The sequence below is a fragment of the Brienomyrus brachyistius genome, chromosome 10, assembly GCF_023856365.1.
Source record: "Brienomyrus brachyistius isolate T26 chromosome 10, BBRACH_0.4, whole genome shotgun sequence".
Classification (NCBI taxonomy): domain Eukaryota; kingdom Metazoa; phylum Chordata; class Actinopteri; order Osteoglossiformes; family Mormyridae; genus Brienomyrus; species Brienomyrus brachyistius.
The window spans coordinates 7,021,630-7,046,056 of NC_064542.1; the positions used below are offsets into that span (position 1 = coordinate 7,021,630).

The 24,427-nt window shown below is 47.4% G+C and overlaps 3 protein-coding genes across 4 annotated transcripts; all 3 read right to left on the reverse strand.

Annotated features, from left to right (window-relative positions):
• Positions 1 to 8,111: 8,111 nt before the first annotated feature.
• Positions 8,112 to 13,453, reverse strand: LOC125750768 (NEDD4 family-interacting protein 1-like). Of its 2 annotated transcripts, none has more exons than XM_049029003.1 (8): positions 13,243 to 13,453; positions 11,737 to 11,824; positions 11,246 to 11,376; positions 10,122 to 10,264; positions 9,687 to 9,811; positions 9,533 to 9,599; positions 9,314 to 9,419; positions 8,112 to 9,162 (listed from the first exon to the last, which is right to left on the reverse strand). In XM_049029003.1, exons 2-7 carry the CDS (start codon positions 11,815 to 11,817, stop codon positions 9,316 to 9,318), a joined length of 651 nt encoding a protein of 216 aa, XP_048884960.1. In that variant the 5' UTR covers positions 11,818 to 11,824; positions 13,243 to 13,453; the 3' UTR covers positions 8,112 to 9,162; positions 9,314 to 9,315. The 2 variants fall into 2 exon arrangements, with proteins under 2 accessions (XP_048884960.1, XP_048884962.1); XM_049029005.1 differs by having other exon boundaries at positions 10,122 to 10,209; positions 13,243 to 13,447.
• Positions 13,454 to 14,192: 739 nt separating this feature from the next.
• endou2 (endonuclease, polyU-specific 2) lies at positions 14,193 to 18,957 on the reverse strand. The gene is made up of 7 exons (XM_049029006.1): positions 18,841 to 18,957; positions 18,092 to 18,238; positions 17,110 to 17,215; positions 16,902 to 17,023; positions 16,675 to 16,787; positions 15,425 to 15,578; positions 14,193 to 14,530 (listed from the first exon to the last, which is right to left on the reverse strand). The coding sequence occupies exons 2-7, from the start codon at positions 18,191 to 18,193 to the stop codon at positions 14,279 to 14,281; spliced, it is 849 nt and encodes a 282-aa protein (XP_048884963.1). The 5' UTR covers positions 18,194 to 18,238; positions 18,841 to 18,957; the 3' UTR covers positions 14,193 to 14,278.
• A 1,718-nt stretch (positions 18,958 to 20,675) lies between these two features.
• On the reverse strand, positions 20,676 to 23,925 carry gnpda1 (glucosamine-6-phosphate deaminase 1). The gene is made up of 6 exons (XM_049028828.1): positions 23,715 to 23,925; positions 23,233 to 23,334; positions 22,923 to 23,105; positions 22,603 to 22,787; positions 22,191 to 22,365; positions 20,676 to 21,001 (listed from the first exon to the last, which is right to left on the reverse strand). The coding sequence occupies exons 1-6, from the start codon at positions 23,836 to 23,838 to the stop codon at positions 20,901 to 20,903; spliced, it is 870 nt and encodes a 289-aa protein (XP_048884785.1). The 5' UTR covers positions 23,839 to 23,925; the 3' UTR covers positions 20,676 to 20,900.
• Between the last annotated feature and the right edge of the window lie 502 nt (positions 23,926 to 24,427).

Sequence of the window (24,427 nt, forward strand, 5' to 3'; positions counted from 1 at the left end):
GGCGGAAGACTGGACCGCACCATGTATGAGGGGTTCTTTCTGGCGGAAGACTGGACCGCACCATGTATGAGGGGTTCTTTCTGGCGGAAGACTGGACCGCACCATGTGTGAGGGGTTCTTTCTGGCGGAAGACTGGACCGCACCATGTGTGAGGGGTTCTTTCTGGCGGAAGACTGGACCGCACCATGTGTGAGGGGTTCTTTCTGGCGGAAGACTGGACCGCACCATGTGTGAGGGGTTCTTTCTGGCGGAAGACTGGACCGCACCATGTGTGAGGGGTTCTTTCTGGCGGAAGACTGGACCGCACCATGTGTGAGGGGTTCTTTCTGGCGGAAGACTGGACCGCACCATGTATGAGGGGTTCTTTCTGGCGGAAGACTGGACCGCACCATGTGTGAGGGGTTCTTTCTGGCGGAAGACTGGACCGCACCATGTGTGAGGGGTTCTTTCTGGCGGAAGACTGGACCGCACCATGTATGAGGGGTTCTTTCTGGCGGAAGACTGGACCGCACCATGTATGAGGGGTTCTTTCTGGCGGAAGACTGGACCGCACCATGTATGAGGGGTTCTTTCTGGCGGAAGACTGGACCGCACCATGTATGAGGGGTTCTTTCTGGCGGAAGACTGGACCGCACCATGTGTGAGGGGTTCTTTCTGGCGGAAGACTGGACCACACCATGTATGAGGGGTTCTTGCTGGCGGAAGACTGGACCACACCATGTATGAGGGGTTCTTTCTGGCGGAAGACTGGACCGCACGATGTGTGAGGGGTTCTTTCTGGCAGAAGACTGGACCACACCATGTATGAGGGGTTCTTGCTGGCGGAAGACTGGACCACACCATGTATGAGGGGTTCTTTCTGGCGGAAGACTGGACCACACCATGTGTGAGGGGTTCTTTCTGGCGGAAGACTGGACCGCACCATGTATGAGGGGTTCTTTCTGGTGGAAGACTGGACCACACCATGTGTGAGGGGTTCTTTCTGGTGGAAGACTGGACCGCACCATGTGTGAGGGGTTCTTTCTGGCGGAAGACTGGACCGCACCATGTATGAGGGGTTCTTTCTGGTGGAAGACTGGACCACACCATGTATGAGGGGTTCTTTCTGGCGGAAGACTGGACCACACCATGTATGAGGGGTTCTTGCTGGCGGAAGACTGGACCGTACTATGTATGAGGGGTTCTTGCTGGCGGAAGACTGGACTGTACTATGTATGAGGGGTTCTTGCTGGCGGAAGACTGGACCGCACGATGTGTGAGGGGTTCTTTCTGGCGGAAGACTGGACCACACCATGTATGAGGGGTTCTTGCTGGCGGAAGACTGGACCGCACGATGTGTGAGGGGTTCTTTCTGGCAGAAGACTGGACTGCACCATGTATGAGGGTTCCTTGCTGGCGGAAGACTGGACCGTACTATGTATGAGGGGTTCTTGCTGGCGGAAGACTGGACCGTACTATGTATGAGGGGTTCTTTCTGGCGGAAGACTGGACCGCACCATTTGTGAGGGGTCCTTGCTGGCCACCTCCACACTCTTCTAGCCTGCAAGTCTTCATGCCAGAAGGTGCAGGTTCAGCAGAATAAGTGTTCCCCCTCCATGTGGCACTATTCAATTGTGCTGAAGAGGTTAAGGACCCACTCTGTCCGGGCCACCTGCTACCGGCACAAGAAGAACAAGCTAGACGGAAGGAGGCATTATTCAGGAAACCGTGGCAGATCAAGGGTCCCCCTAAGTCCATTACCACGACAGTCAGCACGCTTGACTTAGCCATTTCAAAGCAGGAAGCGGCTGCTGCCGGCTGGTCTCGGGGGAGGAGGATGGGCGGAAGCGGATTATAAGTCTTAACCTTCCTAGTGTGCCTTTCACACCTGCCTCGCCCAGCCAAAAGGGGCCTCAGAGGGCAAGGCAGGAATCCCGCCGCTGCAGGCTAACAAAGGAGAGGACTGTGATGCTGTGACTTTGCTGTGATCTTCCAAGGCATTTATCAGCTAGCAGGAAAAACCAGAGCTCACCATGATAAAGTGAGGAACATGGAACATGTGACACATCAGAGAGCATGTCCCACTCGCTGCGTTCCCATTAGGATTCCCACTGCTATGTTTCCACAGGGAATTAGCATGGTGTTGTGTGGCATTGGTGTGAATGTATACGATGAGGTCATGTGGAAGAAAGTGAATCCCTCACTCAAGATGGCTCCCGTTATTTTGGCAGCGAATCATCCCATACAAGCAAGCAGAGAAACATTGACACAAGGGGTGCGATGTGATCTTTGTACGGTTAGCAGGAGACTTTGCCTTTGAATCCCAAAGCAGAGCTACCGGCATTCTCAGTGGCCCTGGATAGAGCCCTAGAGCATAGAGCTCCATGCTTTTTGCCATTTTACACCCCAGCTGTCCATATTCCTAAAAGGTGCTTGCTTAAAACCAAGAGCAATTCCAAACATGGAAAATGAACACGGAGAAGCCAGCAGTCACATTCCACGTGGATTCTGCACACACAGGGGCTCGTGTATGGAAGCACTTTCATTCACCGGGGCTAAATCGAGCCATTAAAATCCACTCAGATTTTCAGTATAGCCACTTGCACAACAAGGGTCCTAGCGCCCAGCCTGCCCCCTCCAAGGGAGAAGGACCTGCAAACTCGCCCTCTGTTCAGGAGGGTCAGGCACCAATTAGTGGCTGCTGGTCTTGAATGGGCACCTTCAGGGGGGTGGGGGAGAGAACAAAGGCACTGGCCCCAGACCCTGTACTGGCCTGTCTCTGTTATTCTCCCCCAAACAGAATCCCAGACTTCCTGCCCATACACCTTTGCAGCACCCCCACCCTACAGGCTAACACCCATCATCTCCCCCGAGCACCCGTGCCATGCCTTAGAGGGAATCCCACAAAGGAAGCACTCCAGCCATTACCCAGATGGTCCCATGTTGGCCAAATTACAGCTCCAGCCCACTTCCTGCCGTCCGGCCGGCTTCCCAAAGCCACACCCACTATTAGGTTGCCAGATTTCACGCTGACATCACAGAAGCTGATTCCTGCGATCAATAGGAAGTCACCGAGGGCTGTCGATGGTCGTGTCATGCTGGGGGGGGCCATTCCGGCTGCCCAAGTAACTCAATAGGCCAAAGTAATTTAATGTGCTGTCAGATCAATTAAAGGCGCCATGAAAAGTAGGACCTCAGGGTGGAGGAGGGACCTCGCAGTGGGGGGCTTGCCGGCAAACCCCAGCGGGCTTTGGGAAGCCATTTGGGAGCCTCCGTGGCCGACCTCACGCAGCCTTAAGACATGCTGACCTTTCGCTTTTTGTTGTCTCTCGTGACGTTTTGAACGAAGGACTGGGAATCCCAGCGACGGGTGATTCCCAGCCAGAACCATCATCTCCATTCCAGCTGCAGCAGAGGAGAACCCGGAGATGTCAGTCCATCCATGGATGTCCATCTGACGCCCTAAAACGCCGCGTTCAGAGCCAGAATTCAGTGAATTCTCACCACTTTCTGAAGTCACAGCCCCTTCGTATTCTAGGAAACGTCGTGTGCCTGATATTCCCACTGTGAGGGTGACTTCAAAAACACAACATGTCCCCTGAAAAGGTTTTGCAGGCCTGAAGGACTGTTGAAGGACTGGGCAAATGTCACTCCCGTGCTATTTTACGGTACAGCAGAGTTCCTCTGGGCACGGGAAGTCACACTGAACACTTATTTCTGGCCAGTGAGCGAGACATTTCCAGGCAAATATTGACACACACTAGCCTGGAACCGTGAAAGGGAGGTGATAGGAGCACAGGCACAAACATACGTGGTGACACGCACACGCGGACACACATGCGGTGACACGCACACGCAGACACACATGCAGTGACACGCACACGCAGACACACATGCGGCAGCAGCGCCATTTGAAATGCGTCCAACACCAGGGATGTCTACACCAAACCAAGACCACAACCCCCTGGTTGACACTCCAGACACTCTGCAGGTCTTGGTGAGCACCCCCCCAGGGTAACACTCAATCCCCTTCACTTCCCCCACAGCTTCCTCAGCCGAATATGTCTCCAGAGAATGCCTTTTCTGATCAATAACAGGAAATCAACAAAGTGTGTCTCTAATTATAGAACAGGGTCTGGGGGAGGCTGAGACGACAGAGCTCATTGGCTGACGGCTCGGCCCCTGATGACTGATGGGGCTGAACTTCCCGCCCCTCCACAGACGCAGGAGAGCTGAATCACACTGGGCTCCAGCAGCCCCCACCCCCCACCCCCCAAGGACATGAAATGCCCCACAGCCAATTCTGTCACTGAATAAAAACCTCTCTGCAACAGCTGGGCAACTAAACAGTGAAATTATTTAAAATATACAGTGAAATATGAATTTTTGAAGACACAGGAAGCAGAGAAATGCAAACAGAGCTGAAGTGTGTTACCCGATCAGCCCGTCATCTGAGCGGCTAGTGACTAACATTCTTCCTTTTCCTCCTCAAGTACAGCTCGCTCCCACATGTCGTCTGCACCCCTCACACACGGCGGGCTGGAGCACATGCTCACATACGTGTGGACGTTGCTCACGCGTGCCGTCAAACACAGACACACAGAGCGGCCCCCCCACAACAGCTGCACCCCATGTGGCACACAGGATGAGGTCACCCATGGCCCATCCTTCCCATCAGCCCCCTCTCCACCCTGCACGCAGTGATGTGCTGGTGTCGCTGCACACTGCACTCACTTTGGGGAGGGCGAGTGGGATTCATTCATACAGCTAGTCAATGAAGTTACGAAACGCAAGTGAGAACGAGTGAGAGAGAAATGGGGGGGGGGGGGGGGGGACAGAAAGAAGATGGAGACACAGGGAGGGGGGCAAGGGGGCTGCTTCAATTCATGCATTACTGCAGTATGTGGGTCACTTAGCCAAGGAGATCAACTGACCTCCTCCCCCAGGCAGCGTGAGTCAGAAACAGGCTATTTATCTGTGCAGCGTGGAGACGCAGCACATCAGCCAGAGCTCTGTGGCCGCTCCCAACACCCCCACCGGCACCTTACGGCACCAAGACAAGAACCCTACAAAGCACAGTAGAGCCCCACCACCCAATACCAAGCACCCTACAAATCCGCACCCAGAGACGGGCTGTTCAGACAGCCTGAGCTTCAGAAAGCAGCACGGACACGAGCCAGGCGTAGTGGCAGAAGTGCTGTATCTTTACAGTGAGCAAATGGAGGGCAGCGCGCCTCTGCTGACCCGGGAGAGAAGCTAAATGTGCTGCGGAGCCCAGCTCCCCCTGGCCCTCGATGACTCACTACTGCTCATCCAGGTGAATCAGGCAGCAGGAGGCCAGTGCAGCGTTCACTCAGGAAAGCCCTCCCGCGCAGAATGACACCCCCACCTCCACAAGCCTTACATGGACACTTAAAGATGTGAAAACACAAGCCAATTGTCACTGAGGTGACAGGAGAACCCCACCAAAAGGAAGCACACAGCACCTCACGATAGTGTGTCGACAGGCATTGGGGGAGGGATGGAAAATAAACAGACGCGTGCCTAATGAGTGTTTCCCTGAGGGAGTGGCCTGCTCCCCCAACCCCAGGCGCGTACTATCACTGAGTCACGAGCAACATAACCAGCCCAGCAGTCGGCCTCGTTCTGGCGCTATTCCTGGGATAAGAGAACAGCCAAGTACCATGAGGATCCCTGAGGGACTCCACGGACACCACGGTGTTATGGTGTGACATTCCAGGGAAAACTGATGCAAGCAATGCAACCATAGATTAATCATTGAAGATCAATGCAACCAGAGATTAATCATCAAAGACCAATTACCTCTCACCGCTAATATAGCTGAGATGTTTCACTTTCTCTTTGTAGAGCTGGCTGCTTAAATTGAGGTAGGTTGTCTTTTCGATACTGATCAACCGAGATCCTAATGCACATTTTTCTCAAAATAAGTAGTTTTGTTTCTGGATCCTTGTCCCAGGCGGTTTTCTGAAAAGAGTTTATAGAAACAGGATTATTTCCGGATTCTTTACGATTGTACTTTTTTCCTGACATGCTTGGCAGCACTGACACATCAGGCCTCCTGGGCTGAGGCTGCAATCCCACCCTTGTTCTATGTCTGCAGTTCTCATGTTCTCCCCGTGATACCTGAGTTTCCTCTGGGAAATCCAGCTTCTCACCACAGTCCAAAGACAAGCTGTGTCATTGATGTGAAGGTCACCAGTTCAAATCCCAGGGTCAGCAGAGTGATGTCACCGTTGGACCCCTGAGTGAGGCCCATAACCCCAGTCACTCCAGGGATGCATGATCCTTCTTCCTATCTATAAAAATGTGCATCACTTTGGATGAAAGCATCTACTAAATAAACGCAAATATAAAGTTAGGTGAAATGGAACTTCTAAATTGGTCAGTGTCCCCCCTGTGAGGGACTGGCATCCCACCCAGGATGTGCCCCACCTTGTTCCCTCTGCTGCTTAACTGGAACAGGCTCCAGTCTCCCCCCCATACTAAATAAGTCTTTGGGAGATGGATGGGTGGATTTCCCAACATCGACAGAAAAACCGAAGTTGGCAACGGTGAGGCAGAGCCTGAGACAGCTGACTCACTCACGCCCCCTGCAGGTCAGCTGATGAATCGTCACTCCTGCGCTCCTGCCTGGCCGGGTATGTGGCAAACACTAGGATGGAATCGGAGCTGCATTTTCATTGTGCCTTGGTAACACCACCTTCAATTTCCCTCCCTCCATTGTCCACATGAGCCCCAAACCTGACACATCACAGACACACGTCGGCTCGGCAAGCTCCCCTCCCTTCCCCTGACAGAAGGAGCCTCCTGATGGGATTTCGCAGGAGAAAATGATTCATGACATTAACTCTGTGTTCTAATTTTTCTTAAGCAAACTGTCAATCTACTAGAGCACAACGAAAATATACTGGGTACTAGGAGCAGGGGTGTTGCTAGAGATTTTGTGCCCCATGAAGGCATCGGGCCCCCCAGTCCAGACGTCTTCCAAATTTTCTAGGCCCCCTGTCAATCAGGGGCCCTTGGAATCGTCCTAACTTCCCCCCGCCTTACGACACCCCAGCCTAGGAGTACACAGAAGGTACACAGTAGACAAAAACGTTATTAGGATGGGCTTGGGGGAGGCAGACACCATAGTGTTTGAGGAAATTGCCTCATAACCTGAAGGTTGTGGGGTCAACCCCCCTACTGGGGTATCCCTGAGCTAGGCGCTAAATTACTCCAGTAAAATGTGCAGCTGTACAAACGGGTGACAGTCGTAAATCACAGAGAATAAAAGTGTCAGTCCGGCAAAAAACTTCACTAATTTACCTGCCCCGATTGATAAAGAAGAGGGGTATGAAAATCTTTCACTCCTCTCAGTCAGGAAGCTCCACCAGGAGTCTTCATCTTAACCGCCAAGGCGGCTGAGCTGAACGTAAATTAGTAGCTGCAGATAATGGCGACGTCCCCATGATGCCCCAACGGATTTTCAACAGAACCATTAACATTAGCCGGAAGCTCTGGTGTAGGAAGACGTCTTGTACACATCCGCAGAAAACCGTCAATTTAATGGTTTAAGTAAGTCATCACTGCCCTAAAGTCGGCCAGAATCTGCTGAAAAGACCCGTGGTGCCCGGAAGACGCGCAACAATGCATCTGTTCAGCGCACTGTCCAGCAAAACGTAAGCCTGACCCGGACCCTAACAGCCTCACCCAGCCACGGTCCCCCCCAGCAAGGCTCCCACCGGGCAGAAACCGTCGCCACGTTTCCGTGAACCAAGAATGGGGAAAGCACTCCCTCCAGTGGCGGCTAAGAGGTACTGCGTAATACCACCGCCAAAATACAAAGCCGAGACAAAGACCCGGATGGAGGAGCAAAACACGACAAAACTATTTGACACACTAAAGATGTAACTAATTCATATACAGAAATGCACGCGTATAATTGCAATATAATTTATATCTTCACTGAAACCCTGTTTTACGGTGCAGCGGCACTCGAGCCAGAAATTTGAACGTTTCTTTCTATATTAATTTTGATAGTTTAATGAAATCATAGTAAAGCAATCGCTTCGGACAAATACCCACATTAGTTCACCATTGGTCACACTGACGTTAGCAATAACACCGCGAACAGACAGAAGTGACATTTATTACAGATGTCGGTATTTACAGTCTTGCTCACGTTTTGTTTCACCATTTAACTCTTACAGTGACAGTGCTCTTCACAAACAAGGCACTCTCCCATCACAGGTAAAACACAGGGCACCCAAGATCAGAACAATGGAAATGAAATATCAAACACCTTCAAGACGCAATTTACTTGTCACGTTTTGTTTAAAGGAGTTTTGCAGCTTCTGTTCTAATTAAAAGGTGAGAAAAGTACGCAAAGATTTTGGTGCCCGGGGTGTCCGGCCCAGTGGGAGGAGTTGCTCCAGTTCAGAGGACGGCTGCACGGTCTCTGCCCCAGCGAGCACTAGCTTGTGGGCGTCCGACTCTGCAGACAGGCCTGATCACGCTCGCTGTACCTGAGGCGAGCGGATCTCACGCACCCGGACCTGGCCCGGTGCCGAGCCGCTTCATCCGGACGGCTGAAAATATGCACGCACATACACACACACACACACGCTTCATAGTCTTCTGTGCAATAAGTTCACCCAAAAAAAAAATTAAATTGTATTTCAAACTGTTCCTAGAAAGAGCCATTTCAAAATTTACAACTTGTATAAGAAATAAGTGCTTTAGGACAACAGCCTTAAAACACGGGAAAGTGCAAACCCCTGTGTGGAGCAAGGACAACCCCCGCCCCCGCTGTGACTCGTCATCAGTCGTCTGAGCAACGGCGTCACCAGATTACATGCAGTTTAAGACAGAAAAGAAAGACCATGCGCCCTCTACTGGCCAACAAAGGGATAATGCATGCTAATTGTATAAAGATCATACGGCATTATTCGTACATCACAGACTCGTTTTCAAGTAGCACTTAACATTAGCCACTAACGATTCAATAGAATTCTTAGCATCCACTAGTAAAATATTCCACCTACAAACATAGAAAGTATGGGGGGAATGACATTTGAAGCGCTGATCCTTCTGGGAATCAGTGGTCTATCTCAGAGAGATCCAGAAGGTTGCTGTAGGATTTCCATAGCTTCCTAGTGGACTCGGCTTCTTCCATGTTCCCTGAATAATAAAAGCAAAAAAAAAAAAACAAGGTTACAATAAGCACCTGCAACAGGATAGCAGAGAAACAGATGCATCGTCCTCTATCCTGGGTAGCGCACTTCAGTTACCAGCCTGTCTACTGCACCTTACAGACCAGTTCCTGACATACCTTTAGTAGATAAAAAGGACTCTAGTTCGGGGCAGTGTGGAGAAGGAATCCGCCATTTTCCGCACCTTGGCGTAGTTGATAAATCCCCTGAGGAAGAGCAGGAGCCCTGGGGAGAGAAAGCACAGCGTGTTCATCAGCGTGTGGCAGGACAGCACCACAGTGTAACTGACGGGGCCACGGTGACCCCACAGCCCTGACGTCACTGTGACCATAACTCACCGAGCACCAGGAACACCCACCACAGCCAATACTGGCCGTCAAAGTACCCGGGAAAGTACGTGGAGAACTGGGAAATGAAAATAAAAGCGTGAAGAGCTTTCAAATGGAGGGGGGGAGGGCATCAACACCCAGCCACTATCGCCCACCATCTCACCCTCACGATCAGGATCCACTTGATGAGCGACAGCCCGAACCCAGAGACGGCACCATAGCGTCCTGCTGCTGATGTGGTCAGACAGAAGGACAGGAAAAAGCCCACCCAGTTGAAGAGGAATGCCACTGCGAGGGGGAGGGGGGGGCAATTAGTTACACTGTGCTTATTTACACCTCTCTCTATAATTATAATATAATTTCAGTTTCATGGCTAAACCCTGCTGTATTTCTCTCACATTTACTCATTGTCTTTCTTATTAAAATGGAATTTTCCACACTGGCATCAGTTGTCCACTAGAGGGCCGGTACACACTAAGAGCATGGATAAGCGATACTGGAGGACCCAAGCAAACTGCAGCATCCGGGACCCTCTCTTCTCTGCCGCTACAGTCACTGCACTCACACTGAACATGGGTTCAAACTCGCTCAGACTCACTGAAGAAAGTCAGCATGAAAATGGCGTCGTTTCCTATCCGCAGCTGGTCGGCGTCATCGAAGTCGTCCCTGGCCGCAAAGTCGTCATCCTGTACAGGGGGGGAGAGACGCTGGCAAGTCCGGCTAGCGCACGCTGTCTTACACCTGAATGACGATTCCAGGGAGAGACAGAATTTGTGATCCTGAATCTAAATCGAAATCTAAAGGCATCTTAGAGCTTCTATGCAGCGGTTTGACTCAAGAGAGGAGCTCAGCTCAAAGTAACTCGCACAAAGGTTATCAGCCGGTCTGAGCTGCTCTCTGCACGTCCACCTGCTGCGTTCAAGAGCTTGTGCTGACCTGCTGACACCAGTCAGTCCTGCTGTCAACACAAGCTGACACCCGTCTGCAAGCGGCCTGCAGGAACCACGGAGCAAGGCGCCCCAAGAGGCGGCCATACTGGCAACTGGGGTCAATATTACCAGCTGTTTATTTTGGTGCCACTTGGAGAACTGCAGCAAAAGCTGGCCAAGCTGGCTTGTCTAAGACCAGTCTAAGCTGGTTTGCCACACTGTGCAGGCCACGTGCTTGGGGCAGGCTACACAACACACGCACTCTGTCAGCATACCTCTACGTAACGGAGTGTTATGTCCTCAGAAGCATCCAGACGTTCGCTGTGCTGCGTGTGAGCAAAGCAAGGGCGGCAGAGAGACAACGAGTAAAACAAGAAGACGGGGAGCAGGCAGCTATTGCAGAGGGTATGCAGTGAATGAAATGATGCTTCATTTGCACAATACTGGGTACAGCTACACTGGAATGCTTTAGTTTATACATATTGCTCTCGTTTCTCTTCAGCCATTAATCTGGCACCCCCCCCCCGGAGCATTTTTCCGGGGGCGGTAGGGTAAGGGGCTATGCTCAAGAGCCCACCAGAGATGTGACTATTCCGAGGACAGGATTCAAACTGGTGACAGGCACAGAGGCCTAACCAACCCGTCCAACCTACCAACAGCATCTGCAGAAATATAAGCAGCTCTTCACGTTCAAGTGTTCGAGTCGGAGGAGGGAGAGGGCATGTCAAGGGAAACCGGTGCCCTCTGTGATCCCTGCCCACAATGACGTGACATTCAGGACCTCCAAGCTCACCCTGGCAGTGACGAGCGGGACGCTCGCTCCAGCTTTGGTTCTCTCCGCCTCATCGTAGGATGGGAGTGATGTGGCCACGTGGTAGGAGGGAGGCTTGGGGAAGGACCCATCTTCTTTGAACTCAAAATAAGCTGGGGGGGGGGCATACAAAATAAATTAAGTCACAAAGACACACCGCAGAGGGAAGTTACTATAAGGATTACAGGAAGACCTGCAGAGTACCTGCCCTCTTCCCCGTGACCCGCAATAGTGACGATGCGGGGTGGGCAGTCACACAGCCTAGCACACACAAGGTGAGCCCCAAGGCCCTAAAGGCAGCAACAGGCTCACTTACAGCCCCCATCGAGCAACAAACCATTGTGTGAGACTCACTGGAGCCTCACAGATCAACCAGCCATTACAGAGCCAGGCGACCGGTTGCCCCAAACCAGTTACCGGTTGGGCCACGCCTCGCGAACACCACGCTTCTCAGGGAGAGTCGGGAGTCTCACCTGCATCAGGTGCTGTGATGTTGCTGTAGGGGGGCGGGGCATCAGGGGTCCCCGGGGCACCCTCCCCTGGCTCCTCTTCATCTGTCAGCTGAGGAGGAACACAGGGTGAGTCGGTCAGCCAGCACGAACGCGAGAGTCCCCTGTGAAGCAGCCCTGCTTTGCTGGCGCGCACCCAGCGTGCAAAGGCACATGGTCCAGATGTCCGAAGAAGCCGAAGCCCTTAATGAAGGCCCAGCTAAGTCATTCCGCTGTCCACCATTTCGCACGGTCATCCTACAGGACAGTGACACTGCAGCTACTGGCAACAAAGCGGCCTCGTCAGGTTACCTCTGCTGGTGACCTCATATACTGCGGCATTAACCAACAGAAATATTAATGATGTTGTGTCACAATGATCTGAATGTTAATAATGGACAGTGCATGCATCAAAATAAATGACGAACCTGGTCATTATATTTATTAGTTATCACTTATAATGGCCTTCATTAAAACCATATAATCCAGAATTCAGACAGACTTTACAAATGAGTACAGGCAACTAGCTGGTGCACTAGTTAGCCGCCATCAAACACCGGGAGGAGTGACACTGGATACCAGCATCACACCTGATACCAACACCTAACCCGAAGAGTCTGCCCCATAGGCCTCACCTGCTGGCACACAACCGCTTCCTCAGAAAAGATCAAATTTGTGGGGGATCATAGTGAAAACATGTGGAAAGTGGCAATGCAAAGACGGGCTGCCAGTGCGCTGCTCGGTCCAGGCTTCACGGTAACACGCCGTCTGAGGTCTGAAAAGCCGAGCAAGACCCAGTCACTGTTTGCACAGTGCAATGCCACGCTAAGCCCCCCGCTGCCCCGCGACTGTCACGTGGTCTGAGTGTCGGGGTCGCAGCGAGACGCTGATTAATGACTGAAAGAAGGTATGACCGAGACGGGCAGAAAAGGGCCATTGTGACACGATAAAAAGGACCACAAGTGCCGCTAAACGATTTGGTGTTACTGAGAAACACCAGGCTTGCTTGCCTTCCAGGTAGGGGAAATGTTTGCCGCCTTACATAACAATTAGACGACAACGTTTATTACAGTTCTAATGTAATACGCATAAAAAAATACCAGGAAAATAGGTTATGTCGGGTTACTTACGTTATTTATGTTTATTTAGGCCAAAAATAAACATGATTAATCGAATAGAAGTTCGTGTGACGTCCCGAATAAGGACTCATTAGACATACTGACAGAGTCCGGTCAAATCCAAGATCCACCGACCGTCTACCTTAGTAGCTCGACGTTGGGGGTTCTAAATAAATAGCCATAGGATTTAAATCGCGTTAAGGCCCAAGTTTTAAACGAAAAACACTACAAAGCGAACCAGCGGACAGCCGGTTAAAGAGAAAACAGTAAGGCCTAATCTTCGCGGCCGATCCTGGCCGTTTCCTGCGCAGCGCAACGCCTCATGATACTCGAAAGCGGCCCCGCTTCTCGCCCGTCGCACCGGCTAACTTACTGGCTGGTATCTGCCGCTTGGCTCCGTCATTTTCCCTCGGGCTCGAGGCCTCTGCGATTCTGTCCCGAAAGCGAGCGAATTTAGAGCTTGAGGGCTGCTGACTGTCTGCGCAGTGAGATACGGCGCTACTCTCCTGCAGCCCCGCTCTCCGTCTGAGGATGACAACAATAATGGCTGCAAAAGCTGGCGGCGTGCCGCTGCTTGAACGTGATATCCTGTTCCTCACCATTCACGCTTGCAAGATATCCGGTTTCAGTGTACAACATTGGCAATAATAAAATCTTTCTGGGTGATTTCAAAGCTGTTTTTTTTTTCCTTCAGGGAATTCTTAAGCATCTGTTACTATACTGGATAAGGTGGATGGATGGATGGATGGACGGAAAGAAGGAATGTCTTGCCTACAGCCAGAGGGAAAAATTGACTAATGGTAATCTACAAAATAAAAAGCATCAAGCTACTTATATGGGTGGTAAATGTATATTATTTCAGACAAAAAAATAATGTAACATTGGAACATATGCAAATCAAGAATAACACAACAAGAATTTCTTCAGTTCGCTAAAAAGTTTTTTTTTGTTGTTGGATAGCTGGAAGAACACTGCCTTGGTTCCCAAACCCTTCCTCAGGAACACCCCAGCCGTTCTTCATATTCGTTAAATTTCACCACCAGCTCTAATTAATTTAATTAGAGTTAAAAGTCAGTGAGGTATTAATAAACCACAAGAGATCGATGCACTAGTGGTTGCTGCAAATCCTGGGGTGACTTTAGGAGAGGTTATGGAATGGCTAAAGTAACACACTTTGTCAGAAATTGTATCGTAGTTTTACACCAAGATGAAGATCATTTAAACATCATTTTCTTCACTGCCTAAGACTTTTGCACAGGACTGTTAATGTGTGTACCAAATGCCCAAAAAGATCCATCCAAATAAATTTCTGTATCACACACAAACGTTTTGTAAGTTTTATTATGATTTGAAATAAAAACACAAAAGAAAAGACTCCCAGCACTAAGATTTCCTTTAGCCTAACTTGATCAGGTGGGCCTGTATCTGATGAGGACAGGATACGTAGTGCCGATGTGCGTGTGATTGTGGTGGTAACACACGATGTCGACCTCGTAAAGGCTAAAGGAGACCCTGAGTCTCTCGTGGCGTGAGCTCAGGAAGCAGAGGGTGTACAGGGCGAACTCGAACTCGGGGCTGACGCCTATAAAGATGCTGCCCTTCGGTTTAATCCCATTCTTCCAGCTGAACTGCAGGGCCAGCATATGTTTATTCCCGTCAGGCTTGATGAAGAAGAGGAAATGAAAACTGTATTTCAGAATGAGCAACCCTGCATAAATGATTCTCAACAACAATCTCCATCCTGGACTGCCAGGACATTATATCACTGTACTTTATTACACTGATACCTGTTCAGACTTTCACCACACGGTGCTATAAACTGCAGTCTGCTCATATGCACCACGGCCAAAGTCCAGTTTTAACAGCTTAGAAGAATAAAAAATTCACGAATGCAATTACGTAAGTCCATTTAGTGTCATTGATAGTTGATAGCATTTAGAAAGTACTGGAAGTTAAACTTACCCTTGTAACATACAGCACCAGGCAAAAGTTTGATCAGACCTACCCATAGAAAGGTTTATTTGTACATGGAAATTAAAAAATAACACGGAATTATGCACTGACCAAGGAAGTATTAAACAAAAGAATTACTTGTTGAAGGGGGAGAGCAGCTCTGTGGTTTAGGACGCAGAAGGTTGCTGGTTCAAATCCCTGGGTTGGCAGAGTGATTCCACCACTGGGCCCTTGAGCAGGGCCCTTTACCCCAATTCCAATAGCTCCAGGGACTGGCTGACTCTACTTTCTCCTCTATACCAGATTCATGAGGTGAATGTTTTTCCAGTGGTCCTGAAGTAGGTCCCACATACACGCTGGGCACACATTGCTTGATTTTCCTTCACTATCTGGTCAAACTCCTCCAAAATCATGGCTACTGTTTTTGGGCCAGACGGTCAGGTCATGTAATACGACACTCTATCAGTCTCCATTGTAGGCAGCTTGGCATGTCCAAACTTTTGACTGGTGCTGTATGTACCATAAAATTTTTATGATTAATGGGATTACACTGGTAGGCAGCAAAAGTTATTGTTTAAATAGAAATGCAGGTAGTTGATTACTTCTGGGGAGTCTGCATCCAAATTATATCCCCTGTAGTCAATGTGTCCCAGCCGCTCCTGCAGGTACAGCTGGATCCAGTTGTGGAATCCAATTACTGTGTGACTGCCACGGGTCTCTCCAACAAACACATGCTCAAACCCAGAGGAATCTGGTCTTAGGGACAGAGGATGGGGTCAGAATTGAACTCTTACGGAGCCTTTCCACCGGCATACAGGAACCAGGCCATACCCGAGCCGCACTGCGAAGAGAGACTAGTTATAGCTCAGTTCCAACCAGCTTTTCCACTGCAGAAGAGTTGGCTAGGGGTTTGGAGAATGACAGTGACGTAAAACCGAAGAAACTGTTCAATGAAACACCTGAATTCAATGATTAGGAGGTGTGTCCCAATACTTTTCTTCATATAGTGTATGTTAGGAAAAAACGGTTGCAGAATTTCATGAAAAGAACACCTCTCCAGCCGTTAAGCACGGGGGTGGCTCGATCATGCTTTGGGCTTCTATTGCAGCTAGGGGCAAGGGGGTCATTTTAGAACAGATTTAGAACTGAACAGATTCAGTTAAACACCATCAAATTCTGAAAGCAAACATCACATTGTTTGCGGGGAAAAAATGAAGATGTAAATAGGATGGCTTCTACAAGAGGATAATGATCCTGAATACACCCCAGGCATGGCCTTCACAGTCTAAACATCATTGAAAATCTGTGGATAAACCTGTAAAGAGCAGTGCATGCAAAATGGCCCAAGAATCTCATACAATTATAAGTCTTTTGCAAGGAAGAACTGGTGAAAATCCCCCGAAAAAGAATTGAACGTCTCTTAACTATTTACAAACAACATTTACAAGCTGTGATACTCACCAAAGGGGATGTTACTAAATACTGATCATGCAAGGTGAAACTATAGAATATGGAAGTTAAGAAAGTAATCTTGCTTAAAATATTACAGAAATATGTGATCTTTATGTTTTTTGTTTTTTTTGGAAACCAGGTCATCTTTTACTTGCTTAGCTATTCACAATAACAAATTTTGACATGGGGTACTCAAGTTTGCCACTGTATATTATCCTCTTTTTTTCCTTTTAGGATGAAAAATTAAAAATCCAAAAATAAATATCCCCTCATATGTTGGTTTTCATTTTGTTTTGCTCGCATTAAATATCTTTAATTGTTAAGAGAATGCATGTGGGCATCTAACAAACAGCATGAGCAACCTGGCCCTTAGGAAAATATGTTGTTAATTTTCGCATACCTGCTTGATCCCTTTCTGGCATATAGTTCAAACCACATATGATAAAGTTGTTGCTTAAATTCCTCTGTGTCTGTGGGAGAGAGTTTTCTCTCTGCAAGGTACTTGTGAGTAATCTGTAACAAAGATGTGAGAAATCTTAAGATAAGTAGGGAATACGAGTTCAGCCGTGTTCTTACAAATGTGGTGGGTTCCTTCATGCGCACTGCAGAGATACTGGGTTACCACACCTTCATGACTGCGGTGTCCATAACGGCATTGAGGAACCTGTGGTTTTCAGCTGTCTCTTCAGGAGTCACGACCTCAGGCTCTCCTGTGTCACTCTCGTAGTTGTCAAGTAAGGAAATGAAAGCTGTAAGGTAGGAACCCTTCTGGCTTATGGGGTGGTGACAAGGCCACCCACAGCTGACAGCCTTCACCACCCTCCTCATACTTTACCTAAAAATGTCTCCTTTTGGAAAATCTCTTCATTCACAAACAGGAATAAGGGTGAATGAGCTGTGTCGTTGTCATCATTGGTGGTCACTGCATCCCCAGCTCTTCCCTTGAGGCGCCATGTGGGAAGCAATGTAAACCAGGGTAAATCAGGGTAGATGATCAGGATAAATTTGTGTAAATCAGTGTAGAGCATGTTACATTAGGGTAAATCAGTGAAAAGAAGGATAAATCACGTTACATCAATGTAAATTGGGCTAAATCAGCGCACAGGTACCAGATATAGTCTCATTCTGTAGTTTGTTTACATGTTCTCAGTGAAAGGAAGACATTATTTGGTGCAACCTTTTCCTCCACATAGGAGCATCCCCCGATTCTACACACCCCTGGAACAGCCGGATGCACAAGGTTACTTATTAATTTTTTAAACACCATAAATGTATCGCATGACATCCATCCATCCATCCATCCATTTTCCAAACCGCTTATCCTATTGGGTCGCGGGGGGTCCGGAGCCTATCCCGGAAGCAATGGGCACGAGGCTGGGAACAACCCAGGATGGGGGGCCAGCCCATCGCAGGGCACACTCACACACCATTCACTCACACATACACACCTATGGGCAATTTTGCAACTCCAATTAGCCTCAGCATGTTTTTGGACTGTGGGGGGAAACCGGAGTACCCGGAGGAAACCCCACGACGACATGGGGAGAACATGCAAACTCCACACACATGTGACCCAGGCGGAGATTCGAACCCAGGTACCAGAGGTGTGAGGCAACAGTGCTAACCACTGCGCCACCATGCCGCCCCATCGCATGACATGTTTCCATGATTTTTTTTATAATAACGACCATGGAATGGTTGGAATAGTAAAGAATTTCTGAATATACGGCTCAGAATTCTGACTGACTGCTAGAGAAAAAGACAACAAAGAAATGTGTCGTTTAAAAACGTCTGCAAAGCAGCTGCTGGCTTCTCGCCTGCAGAGAGATGCTGTAGTCTTTCCCAGGCTGCAGTCGATTCACATCATGGTCCCATAGTCCTTGCACCACTGCACACAGGTCCTTTTCGCTTTCTTCCATAGTAGCTGTTCTTCGTCCAAACCAGACCACAGATGCTGTGACTATCTGACCAGAGTAAGCGGGGGGCACTGTAAGGTTACCCTGTCCACAAACTGCTGTATCAAAGAGTCACAATCATGGGTTTAGGTGAGAGTATAAAGCTAAATCACTCCCACTGACTGCGTGATACTTGCTTAGTTCAGAAAACTCAGTCTTCTCCTGTATGTTCAACAATTTTCTTGTTTTTCCTACTGTATTTCCACAAAAGAATTAATATCACTCATACTTATTTTCTCTGGACGTTGCTGCTAAACCTTCTCACTGTCAAACTTAAACATATCAGCTAAGTTATTTGGGTATAGTTTAGAATTTGTTACATTATTTGAAATATTAAATAACAATGACAGCACTATGGAACATGTTTATGGTTCTAAAACCATGCAGCAAATTATTTATCTGGTACATTTCTGTTTTGATGGTGAAATTATGCTGTTACATAAATATTCAAAGGGTTTACCAGGATTACCAATTAGACACGTGAAAAATCATTTCAATGCACTACAATCAGAGGCTTAAACCTCTGCTGGGACACAAATGCAGTGGTTTAATGAAGTAACGAGATAAAGACAAAGACACGCATACTTTGTATTTTCTCGTCCATTCCTTACTTTTTCGGTGCTTTAATTTCCTGCCGCTCTGAGCGTGGTCCCAGGGCATCCGGAGCTGTGCTGCCAGTGTGGATAAGCAGTGCATGAGCCGCTCCTACACCACGGGGCCATGCGGGGGGGATTTAAAAAGGTTATCCAGAGTCAGCAACTCTAGCCAAAGGGATTAACCGACGTGTCTTGTTTTTTGAAAAAATATCCTGCTACAACATGAAAGTCGGCTTTGTTTCCATTAGTTCTGCATTGCTGTTTCCTGCCCCCCCTCATCCATCAATGCCTGTCCTGGATCCTCTCCCTCCCTAAACCGGATCTGCCATTTTACTGCCTGCCAGAATTTGCTGCCTTTGCCGAAATTTGCAGGTGTATGTCAGTGTTTGCTACTTTGCAAGAAAAAAAATCCTACCCATAGTTTTGAATGGATATTTGTATGAGGATATATATTGTCAAAATAAATGTCATGTACTTTATATTGGGGTAGCAGAATCTTACATGTTGTTTTATGCTGTCAGAAACTGATACCTAAAATTTTACGAGGTAGCAGCTTAAATTTAGGTCAAGGTGAAACAGAAATGTAGGCCAGTGTCTTGTTAATTATCCATCCATCCATTTTTTAAACCGTTTATCCTACTGGGTCGCGGGGGGTCCAGAGTCTATCCCAGAAGCAATGGGCACGAGGCAGGGAACAACCCAGGATGGGGGGGCCAGCCCATCGCAGGGCACACTCACACACCATTCACTCACACATGCACACCAAGGGGCAATTTAGTAACTCCAATTAGCCTCAGCATGTTTTTGGACTGTGGGGGGAAACTGGAGTACCTGGAGGAAATCCCACGACGACATGGGGAGAACATGCAAACTCCACACACATGTAACCTGAAGACAGAGGTGTGAGGCAACAGTGCTAACCCCTACGCCACCATGCCACCCCTTGTTAATTATTATTGAAATTAAATATTTTTAATTTAAAAATACACATTTTATTTATAAAACAAAGACCACAATTTAAAGTAGTCTGAACAAATAAAACAAATACGTTTACCGTCGAGTTCAATGGTAAAATCAGGTCCTATTTTTACAGACTTCATATTCCGTAAGAATACAAACAGTATATCAACAGTTACCTCGATTGTGTGTAATAAACACAAATGTCAACGAAATATGAATAACATTTAAGATAGACCACGTTAGCATGCAAGGGTAGCAAAATTTTTCAGAAATTGTAAACATGTGATGTCCCGGGTTCGTGTCTCCGCCTGGGTCACATGTGTGTGGAGTTTGCATGTTCTCCCCATGTCGTCGTGGGGTTTCCTCCGGGTACTCCGGTTTCCCCCCACAGTCCAAAAACATGCTGGGGCTAATTGGAGTTGCTGAATTGCCCGTAGGTGTGTGTGTGTGAGTGGATGGTGTGTGAGTGTGCCCTGCGATGGGCTGGCCCCCCATCCTGGGTTGTTCCCTGCCTCGTGCCCATTGATTCTGGGATAGGCTCCGGACCCCCCGCGACCCAATAGGATAAGCGGTTTGGAAAATGGATGGATGGATGGTAAACATGTGATGTAATGTTGATTTACTCATGTGCTGTCACGCTTGGAAGCAGTTAATGTCGGGTAGGAGAAAAAGGGCTGAACTTGTGGCTTCGATTTGCTTTTTTTTCACACTGACTACCGGATACAGCTCATCTCTGGCAACACAGATTATGTAACATCATAAATACAAAAACAAAATAAAAATTTGATAGGTTTTTAAAATAAAAGTTATCCTGAGTCTCTTTTTTCCACAGAATATAGGAACTTCTCAAGAGAAATGTGTTCAGGAACACGCCAAAATGCAATAAAATGTAAGATCAAACATTTTATTTTATAGCTTAATACAAAATTTCAAAAGGTCTTTTGTCTTAAAGCAATTGATTGTGCACATAAAAACCATTACCGAGTAGGTAGAGAAATCCTGAATCTGCGTATTTAGTCTAATCATTGAACCTGAACTGTGATCTGGAGTAAAATATTGCAAACATCTCAGATAACCATGAACTCATTCTCTTCATGAGTGCATTTCTTGGTGTCTCAGTCACTGTATGGATTCTCTGACTTCTCCACCACTTTTGCCTTCCCCTTCTGCGATGGGGTCAAGGGCTTCACCAGTTCGTTGTGGACATGCATCATACCTGGAAATGAGAACCAGCCACACACTGTTACTGTCATAATGTCCTAATAACCCTAATAACAGGGAATGGAGCAGCACTGTAATGAATGTCGCCATAAGTAGATACAAGTACTGCAGTAATATTTCCTCCAAAAACATATTTTTGCTCCTAAAAGGACAAATGAAGGTTGTTCGGCATTGTTGTCCACAGCTAAGCACTGCCTGATGTACCCAGTGAGAAACTGGCCAAATAACTGGTCCTCATTGGCACTGGCCTGCAGAGACTTATAGAGAAGCAGAAGCAAAACTCTTGGGAACATTCCAGAAATTTACGGTCAATACTAAAACAATTTCTTTGACTATGTAATTGTACCCATATTTGGTCATTCTTGTCATTGTAGTAGCCAGTCTTTTGAATGAATATCAAAGTAATAAGCTAATGCAATAATCTTGATATTAAACTGTTTATTTGTATTTCTTAAGACATCAAAAGGTAAGTTTTTTTTAAAAAAAACATACATTGTCTTTAACTAAAAAGAAGAAAAAAATAAACTTACAAAATATGAATTTATGGTTAATAAACTTTCTCAAGATTAATATACAAGCTGTTAGTAAGTTGGTGCTTATTGTACTTTTAGCATTTTTCACTACCTTAATGAGATTTGCAAATAGATAGATGAATCCATTGAACATTGTTTAGTTGTGTGCATTGCCCTGTCCCAGGGCTCCCTAGTTCTGGCCCTGGAGGGTCAGTCTGCATCACAGTTTGCCAATTTCTCTGTTCAAACACACCTTATTCAGCTCACCAGCCAATTACCAGGTTTAGTAGGTATGTTTGAGCAGGGAAATCTGCAGACTATGTTTCACACTGGTCCTCCAGGACTGAAATGAAGGTGCCCTGCCTTAGGAACGAAGTTGCAGCACAAAATTAAACAATAAAACCAGTGCAATTCTGCAATGTAAAAGAATATATCTTGTGAATTATGAACAGGTCAGAAGTAGCGGCCCGCAGACCCCACACCGGCCCCACCAGCACTTATTGGCTTCAGTCAGGAACTGATACACAGCACAGAAAACTCCCAGCCACCATGAGGTCAAGCTCTTTGACTAACAAGCACTGCCCCTTTTCTTTCAGCGTGGGGCCAGCAGGCGAGTCAATGATGGCAGCATTCTGAGGGTAACAGTGAGGCCGTTTGTGGGCGGGGCCATACCTTTGAAGTACTTGACTGTTTTGACACGCAGCTCTAGGGTGGCGTCTTCGTCACACACGAAGAGCGTCTGCGGGTGCTGCTGGAAGGCCGACACCGTCCACATGTGGTTGACGCCCTCTTCGATGGCCTTGTAGAGGGCGAAAGCCTTGTGTGCCCCTGTTATTAGGACCATCACCTTGGAAAACGAACCGCAAGTAATCATGAGATGGCTTTACGTTATGATGATTTTAATTGCAATTGCCTCTGCCTGTTTAAGACACAACCCCTGTTGTAGACTCCTGTAACATCTACATCGCATTCAGTTGCCCAAGAAGCCCAACTGGATTCCCTCCTAGGATTTGAGCTAGCAGCTGTTATCCAAAGCGTATACAGAACCCAGTCCCAATCTGTGCGGGGAGATGAGAACTTGTACCTCTTTGGCATCCATGACAGTTCCCACACCCACGGTCAGGGCCATCGTGGGTACCTTCAACAGGTCACCATCAAAAAAACGAGCATTGGCCAGGATGGTGTCCAGAGCCAATGTCTTAACTCTGGTGCGGGAGGAAAGACTTGAGCCAGGTTCGTTGAAAGCTATGTGTCCATCCGGTCCAATTCCTAAAGTAAGATATATTATTTTACAGTGATTATTTTTTCTGTATCAAGGGCTTTACACTTGCGACCGTCGTTGAATTTACATCTTAATGAGGTCACTAGCGCTCTTCTCTAGACAACATGAGTATCTGTTCACACCTCCAACAAAGAGCTGGATTCCTCCTGCAGCTCTGATCTTCTCCTCAAAAGTGTCACACTCCACTTGCAGGTCGGCAGCATTGCCGTCCAGGATGTGTGCGTTCTCAGCCCGGATGTCGATGTGCTTGAAGAAGTTATTCCACATGAAGGAATGGTAGCTCTCTGGGTGATCTCTTGGAATTCCTACGCAAAGTTAGTTATGGAGCTTATTTACTGGACATGATTTGCTGCTATTGATCAGTTGGTTGGTGAGCAATTTGAAACTGACATAAATGTTCAAATGTATTCATTTTGGAACAGAATGACGTACCGACATATTCATCCATGTTGAAAGTTTTAATGTATTTAAAGGAAATCTCTCCATTCTTGAAGTATTCTATTAATTTCTTATAACATCCAAGTGGGGTTCCTCCTATGAAATGCATAAAAGTAAGATTATGACTTAGAATGAGTAAAATAGAGTGTAACTAACATAATGCATATGATGCATCACCTGCAGCGCTCACAGAAAGTCACGGGGCACTCGCTTAATTCTGTAATATTGCAAATTTGCTGGTACTTTATTAGTACTTGAAATTAATTTACTTTAAACCTTCCGGTTGTTTCTAATGTGATATATACTTTTTCTAAACGAATGAAGCAATGATTATTGTTATAAAACCAATGAATTTGATATAAATACATTTTTTACTGAATTTAGTCATTGTCCCATGATTTCCTGTGAGCATTGTATTTGAAGACAGCAAAGCAAGAAGGGAAGGTCTCTGGCCCTCCTGCCCTGGGCCAGCTTACCCGTAGGCAGTCCTAAGGTGAAGAACCGCTCTGGTCCAGGGTTAAACTGAATGATCTTGTTCCGAATGTATTTTGCTGCCCATTCACTGGCCTTGTCATAGTCATCAAGAATGATGAGTTTCATTTTCCCCGGCAGGACAGTCCTTCAGAGCGGCGTTTACACACACACACACACACACACACACTGTATTCACACAGCAGAGGAGAAGCAGCTTCTCTGCTTTGTTCCACCCAAATCAGACTTTAGCCCCATAAAGAGAAAACATCAAGACAAGCCAAAGTTCAGGTAGCACTTAAAAATATGCTGATATACTGGTGAGTGAACACAGAATCACAGCAGGGAAACTTAGCAGGTTTTAAAGAAAATACAACAAAGGTTTCTAATCATCTTGCAGTCGATACAGTTAGCATGCAAGTTCATGCCTATTGTACTAAACTGCACTCTGCATGCTGGATCCGTGGGCAGTTCTGCAGCTGGTTACCGTCTGCTCTTGCAGTCCAGAAGCCTATAAACGGATTATAACGTATAATTATGATGTATAACTGTGTGATTGTCCCCTGCGGTGGACTGGCATCCCATCCTTGATGTGGAGATATACACTCTATTTGTCAAATAAAGAAAACTAATTCTCACCTTCATTTTCTTTAGATCCTTGGCAACATTTTTGCCAGGCAGAACACCACAGAACCCCTCTCCCAACAAAAGACAATGA

Coding starts and splice junctions, on each gene's coding strand:
- endou2 (XM_049029006.1), bottom strand. CDS start 18,193: ATGGAAGAAAGCGAAAAGGACCTGTGTGCAGTGGTGCAAGGACTATGG. Junction 17,024..17,109: donor CCAAAAGGAGACATTTTTAG/GTAAAGTATGAG, acceptor CCTACCTTACAG/CTTTCATTTCCTTACTTGAC. Junction 15,579..16,674: donor GCCAGAAAGGGATCAAGCAG/GTATGCGAAAAT, acceptor TCTGTCCCTAAG/ACCAGATTCCTCTGGGTTTG.
- LOC125750768 (XM_049029003.1), bottom strand. CDS start 11,817: ATGAAGAGGAGCCAGGGGAGGGTGCCCCGGGGACCCCTGATGCCCCGC. Junction 11,377..11,736: donor CATCACAGCACCTGATGCAG/GTGAGACTCCCG, acceptor CCCCCCCCCCAG/CTTATTTTGAGTTCAAAGAA. Junction 10,265..11,245: donor TCCCGCTCGTCACTGCCAGG/GTGAGCTTGGAG, acceptor ATCGTCATTCAG/GTGTAAGACAGCGTGCGCTA.
- gnpda1 (XM_049028828.1), bottom strand. CDS start 23,838: ATGAAACTCATCATTCTTGATGACTATGACAAGGCCAGTGAATGGGCA. Junction 23,335..23,714: donor CACCTTAGGACTGCCTACGG/GTAAGCTGGCCC, acceptor TGCATTTCATAG/GAGGAACCCCACTTGGATGT. Junction 22,788..22,922: donor AATCCAGCTCTTTGTTGGAG/GTGTGAACAGAT, acceptor ATCTTACTTTAG/GAATTGGACCGGATGGACAC.